The sequence below is a fragment of the Amblyomma maculatum genome, chromosome 5 (assembly GCF_055883805.1).
Source record: "Amblyomma maculatum isolate TAMU_Amacu chromosome 5, ASM5588380v1, whole genome shotgun sequence".
Taxonomy (NCBI): Eukaryota; Metazoa; Arthropoda; class Arachnida; order Ixodida; family Ixodidae; genus Amblyomma; species Amblyomma maculatum.
In genome coordinates, this window is record NC_139348.1 from 37,816,810 (window position 1) to 37,832,132 (window position 15,323).

Sequence of the window (15,323 nt, forward strand, 5' to 3'; positions counted from 1 at the left end):
TTGCAGCCGGGCAGAATGCGCTGCTGGTGGTAGTGGTAGGGGTTATGTATTGTATATACAAAAAGAAGGAAAAGGTGTTTGCCAGCCCCGGTATCTGCTATCTGATATCTGAAGCACCTGAACTGGGGCGGCGGAAATAAAGGGATAGCGGGGAAGAGGTAGAGGAAATCAAAGAGGTGAGCGATAGGGAGAAAGAAAAGTGTATATTCTTGAGAATGGTGCGTCGGGGTAGCGATCCCAGCACAAGGCCAAATGCGCTTGGGGAAACGGGCTGCGCCGTAATTCTTCGCGTGCGACAGTATGACTATGCTGAGCAGTCAATTTCTTATTGAAGCATCACTAAACCGACATTAACAGTAGATTTTCCTTTTGGAGCGTCTGAACCAACGCTAGTTTATTGTTACAAGTTTTTGTGCATGTGTGTGCGCGTGTGTTACAGTGCAAAATGTACACCACTGCCGGCGTGAGCTCCGACATAGAGCGCTTGACGTGAAGAAACGCAATGGTTTTCAACATGTTTTCTTCTAAAAATGCGCATAGTACCATAGTGCATGCGTTCTTTTTTCCTCTGTGGCTGTGACGATGGCCAGCAGTGAATTAGTTCAGGCTTTCTTCGCAGCTCATAACATCTGTGCCAATTCTTCTGCAGTCTGTTTCATGAGAAGCCACTAAGTAACGAAACCTCTTGATGAGCTCATCCTCGCGGGGAAATTACAAGTATTCACGTGACAAGCACCTGTGCATTGATTTTTTATTTATTGAATACAGTTACAGTGTATGATCAGATGCAACAAGGATGTTCTCCGTGATACTCAAAGGTTGATCGCCTTTCGAAGTCGAGGTTTCCATTGCACCTGCTGTGATCAGTTGCCAGGAGCGACATCGCAAGGTGATTAGCCTGGGCACAGAATCAAACCAAGAAAATAGTTTGGGTAAAGTCCACTATTTTTGCTCGGAGAAAAATGTTAAAATCATGATTTAAGCCTTCACAAGGTACCAAACACCAAAATTATTTTTCCATTCCGTCCTGTATTTCGCTAACAAAAATAGTGTGTGTGTCTTTTTTACGCTAGTTTCTACATTGCAGTCGACGCTGTCTCTTTTTTTTTTTCTTTCTGTCTTTGCTTGCAAATCGGGCTTGGCAAAGCTTCCGCATGAATGGTGTCCATCCCAAAACGATTTTACGTCACGAAACATTCCAATCGATAGTCAAGGAAGCTTGAACGCTATGATATTTGCGTGGCTGTAAAATTTGGATTCATGAAGTTCTTAAGCGAAGCATATACAGCTCGTTCGGTCAAAAATGCGTCGCCGATGCCGTAACCCAGAATTGAAAAAAACGTGTCGGAAGAAATAAACACGTGATTTCAGATCCGAAGTTGGAAGCAAGATTGGTTCTGTAGCGTTCAGGGTGGTATCATGTAATTTCGCTTCCCATTCGGCATCTATCTGCCCACAAAATTGATCTTAGTTTGCGATAGTGATTCGAGGCGACCACGTATGTACCTTCAATTTTATGCCGTGCATTGTATGTGTATCTGTACATGCACACACGAGACTCATATTGTACCTTCCTTTCTCCAAACATCAAACCGCTAAACATGCTACTTTGCAAAATTACAAGTCTCTAAATGGCGAAAATTCGCTGGTAACAAATGGCAGTGGTATACGTGCTATCGCGTCTTCTTAAAGCGAAGCTTAGGCATCTCTTAATTTTTTGTTATTGTTCTGCTTGCGCATTCAATGTCAGAACATTACAAATTATTTGTAATTCTATTCTGTGCGAATTCATTGTAATTCTATTCTGTGCGTGCTTAATTGGAGTAGAATAATTGAAAGGGAGCCGCCCTTAATATGAAGCAAGAGCGCTAATGGCTCCCGCGCGGGGCTACCATTGCGGAGTTCGCGTACATGTTCATTGCTACTCACTTATTTAAAACATCCTTAATTGGTCCCCCTATTATCACGCACATGTTAATTAGCTTTCAGCCATAAGTTGCAAAATAATATCAAATGACAACCGCCATAAAGACCTGCCTTAGCTAAGTCTTATGAACATGCCTATCACTGACGTGTCTAAATCGGGATCCAAGAGTGAGTTCAATTTCTTCGTCACCAATCCATCTCGAAACATGTACAATAGTTGGCCGCTCCTTCCAACTCCTACCTAGTTATGTAGTACGCCACCCGCCTAGCAACATCACCGGCCAACTACCAGCTGCTGATTTTTCGAAAGCTGGGCAGATTAGAAACTTTAGGCTAGCAATGGCTGGTCAACGAAGCCCTATACTGGTGCCAAGGTACAAAGGGATACCCCGCGCATAAGATATACTATCTTAAAAAATGAGTTTGTCTTCTCTTCTAGTTCCCCAGCAAAAAAAAAAGAAAGTCCTTCATTTGATCCAAGATGCTGCTTTTAGTCAATTTGTGCGACTTTCTCTTGAAACTGTTATAACGCTTCCACGATCCCATGCGTCAACGCATGCGGACCAATGTCCTCAACTGTGTCCGCATGGACACGCCTGCTTTGGTCTCATTCTGGCGCTCACCAATGAACTGTGCAGCATTGGAATTATGCTGTCGGGCACTGATCTTCACGGACGCATTCCCGCTGGGCGTTACGGAAGAAGCCGGAGGAGCAGTAGCATCCACGCTGGCAGTCTGCTGTGCAGGCCGGGCCAATGGTTCGCTTCTCGCAGGTGGCCTCAGCGCACGAGCTGCTCACACACACCTTCCATTCCTCGTGGGCGCCGCACGGCGGGTGATCCTCACCTGCAGTTAGATAGATGCAGCAAAAATGTTTTCATGAATAACAAAGGAGCAGGGTCCAGGGTATATATTGCATGGCATATTCTTCTCGTTACTAGTCTCACTCAATGTGTATACTACGTGATGTTTTGGATGTGCACATACAGAGACAATATTCTGCGCGGTTTTAAATCTTGAGATGGACAGTGTCAGCTAAATATTTGATATCTTGGAGAAAGACAATACGTTTGACATAGGGAACTTCCATTCCACCGACAAATGTCACGTACCAACTCAAACCTTATTTTGAGATATTTGGTTCGAGGGAAGCAGCGCGTTCAGCCTACAGCTTCATAAGAGCTAGATTGCACTAAGCCGAGGTGGGCGGTAAGGAGACAAAATGACATGGCTGCATGCTGCTTTTAGGAACTATGAGCCAGCAGTTATCGTTGGCTCCTAATACGACCTGCCACATATAAAGAGATTTTATTATGTGCCCATTGGGCTGTCAATAGGGGGTGAGCGAGTGCCCACAAAGTGTTTCAGCTTACGACTACTCGCACCTCTCTTTGAGACCTCTTTAATCATTGCCAGCATGCGCACTATTGCTCAGCCACTCGAGGCTAGCCACATGATCGAAGACTCAATTGTGACCTATGCTTTTCGTTTTTGACAACGCTCGAAGGAAAAAAGAAACACTACGAACGGCTGAGCGAACTCCGGCTGGTTTCTTGTGGCCACCGCAGCTGCCATTAACCCGAGCTGTGCAAACGCTGTGATATGTGAAGACATGATCAGGACGACTTACGTCTTAGGAAGAGAAAAATAACGCTACCGATTTTACCGTCTCGTAACGTAATGAGCAACAAAATCCGCTTAGGGTAAGACAGTAAAAGACAGTCTTTTTGCATTGTTGGCGCTGCCTTAGCGCCTCGCAATGAAGTACATTAAAACGTCCTGCTGGACGAGTTGGTGTCGGTATCTTGATGTCGGGGTTTTATAGCGCAAACGATGTGTGTGTGTGTGTGTGTGTGTGTGTGTGTGTGTGTGTGTGTGTGTGTGTGTGTGTGTGTGTGTGTGTGTGTGTGTGTGTGTGTGTGTGTGTGTGTGTGTGTGTGTGTGTGTGTGTGTGTGTGTGTGTGTGTGTGTGTGTGTGTGTGTGTGTGTGTGTGTGTGTGTGTGTGTGTGTGTGTGTGTGTGTGTGTGTGTGTGTGTGTGTGTGTGTGTGTGTGTGTGTGTGTGTGTGTGTGTGTGTGTGTGTTGCTTCTCTTGTCCTTTGCGCTATAAGACCCCTACATCAAGACACAATGAAATGTACACATCAACTAGCACGCATTGCTATATCTTTCAGCAGTTTGACAAAACACGCTTCCAGGAGCTGCCCCAAATTACGAGGAGCGCTCACCAGTAAACAATGCACTCCGAATGATTTCTCATGTCGCCGATAGGTTCTAATGTAATGGGCAAAAAACTCTCAGGCCGATTATTATATTCACGCTATTCCTAAAGATATACAATTATAATCATTCTTATAATCCGGCATTCTGTTCTACGAGGCAAGAAGGAACATTCAGCAGGCATTCAGCGACCGAAGCCGCGGCAAAGCATGTCTTAATGTGCTTTAGGTTTCAATAGAAAGCATGGCATTCAAACAGAGCCCAGATGCCAACGCCTAACGGTGGAGACTGAAAAGTAAAAAGCTCTGTACCAATCGAACCATATCTCTCTTTGCAGGAAGGAAATTAGCATACTCGTATTCTCTCATTTTGTCGCCTGAACACTGCGCAGCGACGAATGCAACACATAATAGCGACCAGCAGGCACGGGAGTAATTTTGAGGCTGCCAGGTTATTTCTCTCATAACCATATATATGCTTGAAAGTTCCATTTATAGGTTCCACCAGCCCTACAAACGTCCAATGGGGCTGTGAAAGAACAACCTTAAGAATCAATCTCGAGATCACCCAGCCGAAAACCGGTATCGGCGACTGCATAGCAACACCTATATTTAAAAGCATCTAGCCAAGCGTAGGTCAAGTCTACTTGTACCGTGTCAAAACAAGGCGCATTTTTTAAAGACGCTATACACGCTGAACACCAGAAAGCATAAATATAGATCATATGGGACCATTCAAATTTGTTGGATCAGTATACCGGGATCAGTATATATCAGTACAGTCCTCGTCGCGAAGGCTAAATCTGCTGGATGGTCGCTACTGCTGATGGCCGCTTTAACCGGCGTCCTAGACAGTAATAGTTTCTCTCCGATGTCTACACCGCTGTCGCAGGTGCCAAGTTTAGTCATTTCCCTCTCAGAGTGCGCCTAACCAATAATCTACCTTACCCGTAGAAAAGCGCTATTCTCTTCTCAACAGCTCCTTTAAACCTAGGGTAAAACCTTCGTTTTTGACGCCACGTGGCAGCATAACACTTGGTGAGGCTTACCAGCGGATTCTTGTTGCGGCGGGCACTGGTCTACGGTGACGCAGTTGCCCTCGGCGTTCCGGTAAAACCCGTCGGCACAGAAACAGCCGTAGCGGCAGTCGTACGTGCAGCCAGGCCCAATTGTTCGCTTCTGGCAGGTGGTCTCGGCGCAGCTGCTCCCCACGCACTCCTTCCACACCTCGTTGGTGGCGCACGGCTGGGGTTCGGGCGGGAACTTGAAAGCCGGGCCGTCCCCATCTGCACAGAATGCGTAGTCAAGACGACGTTGATCAGTGTAGTTCTCTTCCCTTCCTACTTCACAAACCCCTAGTGAAAATACAATTCACATATTTTAGGTTGTCACGAATTTAGTGAATTGAATTTTAATGACCTCAATATACCTTCATTCGAGTTACGTGAAGCATGAGTTAGTTTAATGATCACACAATAAATGCATTCCGTTTTAATAAAGCGGGAGCTGCAAATAACGGGACTATACTGTAACAACAATGTGAAGCTAAGGCATTCTCGCTCAGAGTACGTCACTGTGTCATGAATAGTATTTTTACGTTCACTCTGACGCTATGATGCATCACATGTTTTTTTAACGCTTTGCATCTGGAGCCTCGTATACTTCTTTATTATTATGATTTCCTCAATCGGTAAGCCCTGCTACTTCAAGGAAAGCATTCAGTACTCGGTTCTTTCTATTGAGAAAGGTCTACTGAGAAAGACGAGCATAAGCAATGCATTCGCACCGCCACTTAGTGGTCCCTGTTCATAGCGTCGGCTTAGGTTTCCTGCTGTTGCGAAGACGCTTTCTCGAAATAGTTCAGAAATAGTTCACAATCTGAAAACAATACTCCAGCTCATGCAGCCACCATAATTGTTGGAGCATCCATGCCCAACAACTCTGCATAGCTGAAAAAAAGTTGAATTTCGCTATGTATCCAAAGAGTGGTTGCAAACCTATATTATTATCTACTCCATGGATCAAGTGTGCGGATTCTCATAACTTTCAAAATCATCTGTCGACGGGTCAGTTACCAGGTAGTAGCTAGCCTCCTGATGCCTTCGTTGCACTCAGCTGGTAAAAAAAGCTTTCCAGGACCATCAAAAATATTGTTACAAAGCGGCAAGCCGATGAAAAAAGGAGAACAGAAGACAGAGAGAAGATGTTCGATGACAATGAGATGACGTTTAATGAAATGTTGCCGGGCCTAGCGCGAGCGCTCCTGCCTGCGCTACTACCCGCTTTTTCCTCCTTGATCGTCCGTAACATAACCCGGTGCCATCGAGCGATCGTCCCGATCGCGGACGAGGAAGTTTACTACCGATGTTGATGATTCCATGGCATGATGATGGGCGTGTCTGGATGCTTGAAGAAGATGAGGAAGAAGAAAAAATAGAACGGCTTGCCGGCACGATGTTTTCCGATAAACATTGGCCCAGGACACTCTCGGGCCACACGTTGCCACGACTCAATGGCGGAGGCCAAGGCACGCACCGCATGGCATAGGCAGGGGAGGATGTCTTGAAGTGTAGTGGTGTCTTGGGTCGTGGGGTCTTTGGTCGGCACATCTGGTCAGTGGGGTTATATATGATCGTTCAGGTCTCTTCTTGTGTTTTGTGGTGATGTGTGGCGTCTCGGGTCAGTCTCTCCTTCGTCGTGTCTTGTGGTCGGGGCGTTGGGGACGGGGGGGGACGGGGCGGAGGAACGGCACGGTCTTGCTGGATCCGGCAGGCTGGGGAACAGCCATGCGATGCCTCCTAACATTCAGCCGACGGCGAAAGAAGTCGCAGAGCGTCGAAACTTCGGACCAGGATGAGGGAGTGATGGGGAAGTACCCAGAACCTCCAACCAAATGTTATGTGGCGGCCAGCCGGTGAACACAGGAGAAAGAGAACGGAGAGATGACGTTCGATGACAGTGAGATGACGTTTAATGAAATGTTGCCAGGACTAGCGCGAGCGCTCCTGTCCGCGCCACTGCCCGCTTCATCCGCGATCGTCCGTAGCAATATTCAAAAGTGAATAATCTGGTCACTTCAATCCTCAGAGAATCAATGCACTAAATTCATTCCTTACGACTATTCATAAAATGTCAGCATCCTATTCTTGAAAGTCAACTCCAGTGTAACAAATCTTACTTGTCATCGTCGATTCGCATGTATGTGCTTATTAGTTTTAAAGCGAAAACTGAATCGGCCTAATCGAACCAGGGTCGTCGGCGTCGCAATGTTACCTTAGACGCAGCGCGACGAGACGGCGTTGCGCTTTTTCTTGTTATTCTGCTATTTCGTTTCTTTTTCTACTTCGCAAGGGCTTTTGCTTCTTCACATACTTGACAAACTTTGTACCGGTAGGAATCTCAATAACTATACAACATTTTGTTTCTTATATTTTTCCCGAGGCATAAAAAAACTAAAGATCCCCAGCTGGGCGAAATTACTCCGTAGCCCTCCACTACGGCTCCCCTTTCTCTCTTTCCACTTTCCCTCCCCCTTCATCCCTTTCCTTACGGCACGGTTCAGGTGTCCACATAGCAAGTGTGACAGATACTGCGCCTTTCCCTTCCTGTGAACCAATTATTATTATTATTATTATAAAAAAACTCAATACAAAGCCATATAGTCTGATGCCCTTAATAATTGTGGAGATATACTATATGGGTTTTTTCAAGTTCTCACACATTTCACAAATATTGTTTTTTCACAAATGTCCAAGTTTTATTCATTGATAGATGGCTGCTTGTAAATAAGAAATAACACTGGGACTGTTGCGGAAAATAGAATTTATTTGCCTTTATTTTATTTTGGCTGCGCAATTTAGGCTTAATTGTGAAGTTTCGCGTTAAAGGCTTAATCCACTTTAGCGTGCGGAAAGGCTGCATTCCTGTTTTTCCACTTTCGTTGAGCGTCGAAGAATGAACGTATGAATTGTAGTCTCGCTTCGCTTATTTACATTTCTAGTAAAGTACAAAGAGAAGTTAGTCAGTTTGTGATCTCTTCGGGGAGAAGGTTTCGTTCGAGCGCCGATGCCGTCCATCAGCAGCGAAGCCTGCCGATCAGCCCATCGACCGACCATTCAACGACTAACATTTGTCGCACGTCGTTGCGCCGTTGATAGTGCGTCACTAGCATTCGTCACTAGCATTCGTCACTAGCACTAGCATGTCACTAGCATTCGTTGATACACTTTTGAGTTTCATACGCCGTTAATTATGGTGCTAACGAAGGGTTTCGATCGGGAAAGAGAACATTTAACGGCTCCATGGAGCTGAGTTAAGATATATGTAAAACATTTGTTGTATCCAGAATTTGGCCTTACAGGTGCAGAAGAAAAGAATAGCATCCTTCAGTAACCTAAAGGCTTATTTAGTGCCCCCACCCCTTAAAAAAAAACATCATAAACTTTTAATGCGTGCAAAATAAACAAGAAGGAAAAGAACTTAAACTCAACATGAAGACAAACAATATAGGAAGAAGCAAACACAAAATCATCGCCAATATTACAGCGCCTTACAGTGTCAGTAATTTTATTGCGAAAGCAATACTACTCGCACTTTCAAGCCTTCGCGTTACCCGGCCGCAGTTACGTCTTACCCACGTGGCGTTTTGACGTCACACCCCACGTGACGCACGGGCTGGCAGGAGCTGCCAACTTGGGTCTCTCGTTTCACATGGGACGGTTATGTCAGAACCAGCCTGCTAGGACCCAGGCATTCAAGTTATCCCTATAGGCCACTAAGGCACGTTCATACGGCTTGGTTAAATCGAGGCTTTATATGTGGGCTGAGGAAAAAGAAAAAGAGAAGAAGAAGAACGCTCGGTCACCCGCAGCTAATGCTTTCGCTCAATATTTGGTTCAGCAGCGCTTAATCCTTGTAATTTTAATAAAAATGGGATGAACTTTAAACTGGCTAAGAATGATAACCGGGAAAGGAACAGAACTAGCGGCTCACGTGCGTGCATCGTATTGACAAGAGCAAACTGAGAACACACACAAAAAGGCTAGCATTTTTCTAGCCAGGTGGTTTAGTGCACTAGTGAAAAATTAGGTAGACTTTAACTACCAAGATTTCACGAAGGAAAAAAGGAGCGTTTGACCTAAAAAAAAAAAAACTGGAATAGCGTCTAAAATGAAGATAGGTGTCCGAAACTTATTTTCGCATGTCTTAATCATCATCATCATTAGCCGCACCATGCACCCACTGAAAGGCGAAATAATCTCCCATATTTCTCCACTTAACCCGGTTCTGTGCTAGCTGCATCCATTTGACCCCTGAAAACATCTTAACCTTATCCATCCACCCAACTTTCTGCCGGGCCCTGCTATGCTCTTCATCCCTTAAAATCCAAATTGTTACCCTTAGAGACGATCGGTTCTCCTCTATTCACAATACATGCCCTGCCTATGCCCATTTCTTCTTTTCAATTTCGACTTGAATGTCGGTAACTTGAGTTATTTCTCTGACCCACTCCGCACGCTTCCTATCTCTTAACATTGCACCATTTCCCGTTCCACAGCCCTCTGCGTTGTCCTCAACTTTATAGAAGCTGTTTTCTTGACCTCCATGTTTCTGCTCCATAGGTGAGTACGGGTAGGATGCAACTGTTATAGACTTTCCTCCTAGGGATACCGGTAAGCTGCTAGTCATAATGTGTGAGTACTTGCCAAATGCGCTCCATCCCAATCTTATTCTTCTTGTTATTTCCCTTTCACGATCCAGATGTGCGGCTAAGTAGACATATTAGCCCCCGATTTGCAGTACTTCACTGCCTATTACAAATTGCTGCTCATTCTCGAGGCTGCTGAACATTATCTTACTTTTCTCCGTATTAATTTTATGTCTACTTTTCTGTTTTGACTGTCTAGGTCATCAATCATTCTTTGCAATTCATTCCCCGAATTATTTAGTAAGGCAATGTCATCAGCGAATTGCAGATTACTGAGGAATTCTCCATCCTAACTGTTCCCATTCAATATGTATCCGTGCCAAAAATCCTCGTCTTATTTGGAGGAAAGCTTTAAACAGCGCGTTAACATTAAAACGAAAAAAATAAAGCACGAGCAAGAGTGAGCATAGGTAAAACCACAGGAGGAGCATACAGAATTTTTGCCTGTAGTTTGGTCCTGTGTTTGATGTAAGGACGAAATGAGATAAACATCAAACAGAGCAAGATAACCTACAGGAATATAAAGGCACAGTTTAACGAAGATTTGAACGACTAGAAAATACCAGGAGGAATAAGCACAGAAATATTTTCAGACCTTATTGTAACATGACTGATTGCAAAAAGAATACGTTGAACTGCGCGTAATATTCGCCTAGAAAAAAAAAACGATATAATGAAGAAAATATTGCCCATGATTACGTTACTTCCTGATGGGAAATTTGAGCGCAGCTCATCAGCTGCTTCACGTTTTCGATAACTTGAGGCAAATATTTCGAGCAAGACACGTATGTACAATTACAGACAACTTTTTTTTTTTAATTTTTCCCACGTATTCCTTCAAGAAACACTCCCCTAACAGATCTTGGCTGTCATGAAAGAAGCTTTGTGGTCGGAGAAATGAAGAGAGCAATTACGTTATCTGGAGGTTGCGGGAGGCAGCGCGTGGGTCCATAGGAACGTTACGCGACGAACAGATAGCAGCGACTGAAGCCGCTAGCGAGTGAAGCGAGTGAGAACGGGATACATGCACCGGGATCCGCTTAGCGAGCCGGTGTCTCGGACCCGGAGAGCGCCCGCGCCGCCATTCAGAAAGAGGGGGGGGGGGGGCTTCTCCTCTTTCTGAATGGCGGCGACGGTGTTCCACGCAGCACGCAGCACGTTATCTTGACTCGCTAGCGGCGTCAGCGACATCAGTCAGTCGCTGCTAGCGCTGCCTTCGGCGACCCCCCCCCCCCCCCCCCCCTCATTTCCTTGTGTTCTCCGGTTGCTGCGCGCGCTCCTGCCCCATCGTTCGCCGTTCCTGCGAGGCTCCGGTTGCCGAAGCGCCGGCTCGAACTGAGGGGATGAAAGGAGGGCGCAACTGATTACGAGGCCGACGACGCCGACGCCGCCGCGAAACCCAGGAACGGGCGCCAAAGCGCTGCGCTCTAAAACGCACTAGGAAAAGGAGCCAAAGAAAAAAACAGAACTTTGTCCAGTCGCATTACTCCGAATTGCTGCTGCTCTCACTTCCGGCGTCATTCATCAAACTTAAGACTTTATCTTGCACGTTAGAACTAAATAAAGATTCAGTACTCTATGTCCCGTGAGTCTATTCTTGCACTTGGTGTGCACATAGACAAACTTTGACCACTACTTCTCACATGCAGTAGTGGAGGCTGCAACACATGGAATCAACCATTTACAGAACCATTAGATGTGTCATTTATGTCTCTTTAAAACCGATTAAAAGCGGCGCAACATTTTCACAAGCAGCAATTGGGTAGGAAAAAGGTCTGTTTTAATGGAGCTATACGTATTGATAAATATAAATAATTTATATGTTTCAAAGTTTCCTGAATACTTCTGAGAAAAACTGTTCTTTTTTTCTTGTGTCTTTCCAGACTTCAAATGTTCAGGAAATTTTGCATCCCTAACCTTTCCCTCCCCTGCCACTTACACCTCTGGCCGTCCTACTAAGCACCTGGGAGCTTCCTCTTCAAAATTCCCTCGACACTTTCGTGTCGTCTAGAATCAGCTGTAGAGGCCTTGAGGTTCGCAGAAAGTCTTTTGCGACTGCGCGCAAAGCTTCGGCTGCGGTTCCTTGACGTTCGTAGACAGCCATGGAGGAGTTAAACTACAGAAAACGGTGTCTGAGCATGCCTAATCAATATTTCGCTCTGCAAACTGTAAACTAGGCTATCTATATGAATCTAACCTGGCCTAACAATACAGCATAATTAAGTTTAACAAAGCTTTGCTTGCCTATCTGGACGTAGCCGAGTGAAGCCGCAACCATTTTTGTTTCAGAGCTTCCTTAGTATTTCGCCCTACATCAAACTCTAGCGCGTATCTCTCTACGGATTGCTGATCCCCTCCAAGTTTCCAGACCTCAAGCTGCACCGTTTGCTCACTAATGTTTTGCTCACTCAACGATTTACGAAAACATCCTTCACACTACATATCTACAACCACTTTTTCATCTAGTTTCTAACAGTATAACTGCCATTATTGACAGGCAATATTTTTTTTTGCATACACCATTGTTTATACGCACCTCACTTCTTATAGTACCCTCGACTTTAAGGTCTTAAACAGGATAAAATGTTGTATTGTGATCTGATCAATTGGAAGATGAATCATCCCTTCCTACGTCTACAAACATTCCCCATCTCCAGAAACCATAAGCGTAAAAAGAGTTCCCAGAAACCAACAAACTCGCTCATATTTCCATCTTCTCTTAAATGCATTGGATTGCAAGGGCATTGCAAGATTCTTACCCGGGTAGGCAACGCAGGCAGTTACCCCAACAGCCAGCAGTACGAGAAAGCACTTCATTGTCTCAACCGTTCTTCACTGCCCTACCTCGCTCAGGGTTCTGCAAATATATGGCTCGACGCTCTGGATGCTCGTGCTTTTCCGCAGTCGAGTTCCCAGCGGAAGCAAACTTTCCAATCTCTCCTTCACACAGACGCTGGCATCGTAACTGCTGCCAATGCGAACGGAAGGACTTCGTATCCTGGCAAGATCGCACACACAAATGCGCTGCGTTGTACGGCTGCTTTTGCTTCATTTCTGTAGCCCATTAAAAACTTTGCCCTTCAGTAATGAAGCATGTTCCCCTGGTAATCTAGCTGGAGATATTACTTTCCCGCCTTTGTACTCGAACTCAAGCCACATGTGCATTCCGGAAGGCAGCCGAGGCTGTTCTCCGGTTTCAGACAGAAGGCAATTAGGCGGGAGGGCCACCAAAGGAAGTCCGCTGTCGAAGCAACGGGCGGCCAGACTGCCGCACATAAGCAAACAAGAGCAGAGAGACCATGGAAGCTCGCATTTTTTCCACATCCTTTAATATCATTAAAATACGTTGTACTTTCATGACAGGCAACACAGCGCCCAAGTCGAAAATGACATGCAGCATTCTTTATTTCGGTAGGCTACCCCTTTATTATTTTATTAATTCGCCTATAGACCCACATGAGCAACTAAATACTGCAAAATGTCATATAATTGTCAAACACTAGAATATAACAACGAAGAGCTAATTACCGCGTGAATAATTATAAATCACAATAACGCTATTTGTCGAAGCACCATGAAATACGCATATCCAGGTAAAATAACGGCAAGATCAGCATGAAGACTGCACTAAACGTATTTTCAACTTTGCAATAAACACAGTTACGTTAGTTTAAAACCGATTGATCGAGGTTGCCTGACACATCATTTAAATTATTTCTCACCTAATGAAACGAATACACGAAATAATTACTGCTTAGTAAAAATGGTCTAGTGCGAACGCAATCATGCGATTTTCTCAGCCGAGGCAAGACATTGCTTGGGCCTGACTCCTGATTGGTATCCAAATCGTGACGTCGCAGTCACGTCTCCTAGCGCGGGTAATTCAAACAGAGCTTTCGCTCGGTATCATCGCCTTAAACAGGCTAATCATGCGTAACAATAACGAATATGCACTTGATCACAGTGTCAGACATAGCCCATGCTATCTGCCTAATTACGTCCCGTGTATGACGACAAAACTTTGTCGTATCGCATTCAGCTACAAGATTTTCTCGTGGGAAGCAAGTATGGAAACGTGGAGCTACCTCAGTTTTATTGCATTTAGTTCACAAAAAAACATTACGTGGATGCACTTAGTTTTCATTACATGTCGAAAGCATTGCGACTTCAGTGACCAGTTCCTTTAGGAGGTCATTCTGCTTTTGGTCGCTTTTCCGACGAATGTAACTTCATGTTTATTTTTATAAATTTTAATTTTTTTACTTTTGTTTGTTTTTATTTTTGTTTAATAGCTTGCTCTGCTTTTATAAATTTTATAATTTATCTTTACTTGCTGCTCCTCATGTTTATTTGTTCATACTGGCTTCGAGGTCCCACGGCGACTTGGCGGGCGAACATGGCGGGCGAGCGCGCTGCAAGCCTGCGGCCCCCATTAACATTTCCCTCTTTTGTCTGGCGCCGCAGTTGTCCTCTCTCTCAATGCACCGCCCCCCCCCCCCCCCCTCCCACCCTCCCGTCATTTCGCTAGAGTAGGCGAATTGTAGACTCGTTTTCAAGAAGTCCGCATAGAGTAGTAGTTGGAGCACTCGACTGGGGCATGGACAAGACATGTTTCTTATTTTTATCGCTCGGGAAGACATGCCCTGTCCACCGCTTGTGGTTTCCCATCTTGTCGACACCACTGATGAGGGGTGAACTCCTTTCGGGTTAAAAATACAGATTGGCCGAATTTACAAGAGTGAGCCACTTTAAAGGCAACACATCTCATCTAAGTACGCAAGGTTTAAACTGGAGCCTGTTGCACCCGCGCTGTGCACTGCACGTCGTCGTCTGCGCTAACCTCCACCTGCTTGAAAAAGCTTTCGCACGTCCTATTCGGTTTAAGCGCGAGTAGTAGCCTACCACTTTTTTTTTTTTTTCTGTAGAGAACAAAAATGCTTTACAGCGCCAGTTCGAACAGGATAGTTCGGAATCATGGACAATTTGTGCACATCTAATTTCCTGCTTGCATTTGAAGGGCTAAACGCTTGGATTCCTACGTTTTTCTGTAATCACATTATGAACAGCACCAGCTATCGGCACTTGTACGGTGGCTAACCTGAAGAAACGTGTAGAAAACTAAAGCTGAAAAAATATATATAAATATTGTCTCTTCAGTTGGCAAGCAGGTTCATTATTTACCATGTATAACTGCATTATTACCTAGCAGATGTGCTGTGTATGACATTGTTTATTACCTGTTAACTGTTTTTCTTATATATTCATGTATTTGTAACCTTTGTATCGCCATTATTATAGTCTACCGTAAATTATATGCCTATCCTGCAAAACTGTCTATCGGAATTGACAGTATTTGAAATAAATAAAAATAAAACAAATAAAGCAAAATTGAAGGGGGCCGCTATTACGGAACTAGTGAGTGTGACTAAATTTTTGCAAGACGTCTGCATTGCGAGATATTCATTTCCAATG

The 15,323-nt window shown here is 44.8% G+C and overlaps 1 protein-coding gene across 1 annotated transcript; it reads right to left on the minus strand.

The window, feature by feature from the left end:
• Positions 1 to 737: 737 nt before the first annotated feature.
• On the minus strand, positions 738 to 12,769 carry LOC146188062 (ixochymostatin-like). Its single transcript, XM_084603626.1, has 4 exons — positions 12,611 to 12,769; positions 5,194 to 5,430; positions 2,550 to 2,772; positions 738 to 898 (listed from the first exon to the last, which is right to left on the minus strand). The coding sequence occupies exons 1-3, from the start codon at positions 12,666 to 12,668 to the stop codon at positions 2,573 to 2,575; spliced, it is 495 nt and encodes a 164-aa protein (XP_084459752.1). The 5' UTR covers positions 12,669 to 12,769; the 3' UTR covers positions 738 to 898; positions 2,550 to 2,572.
• Positions 12,770 to 15,323: the final 2,554 nt, after the last annotated feature.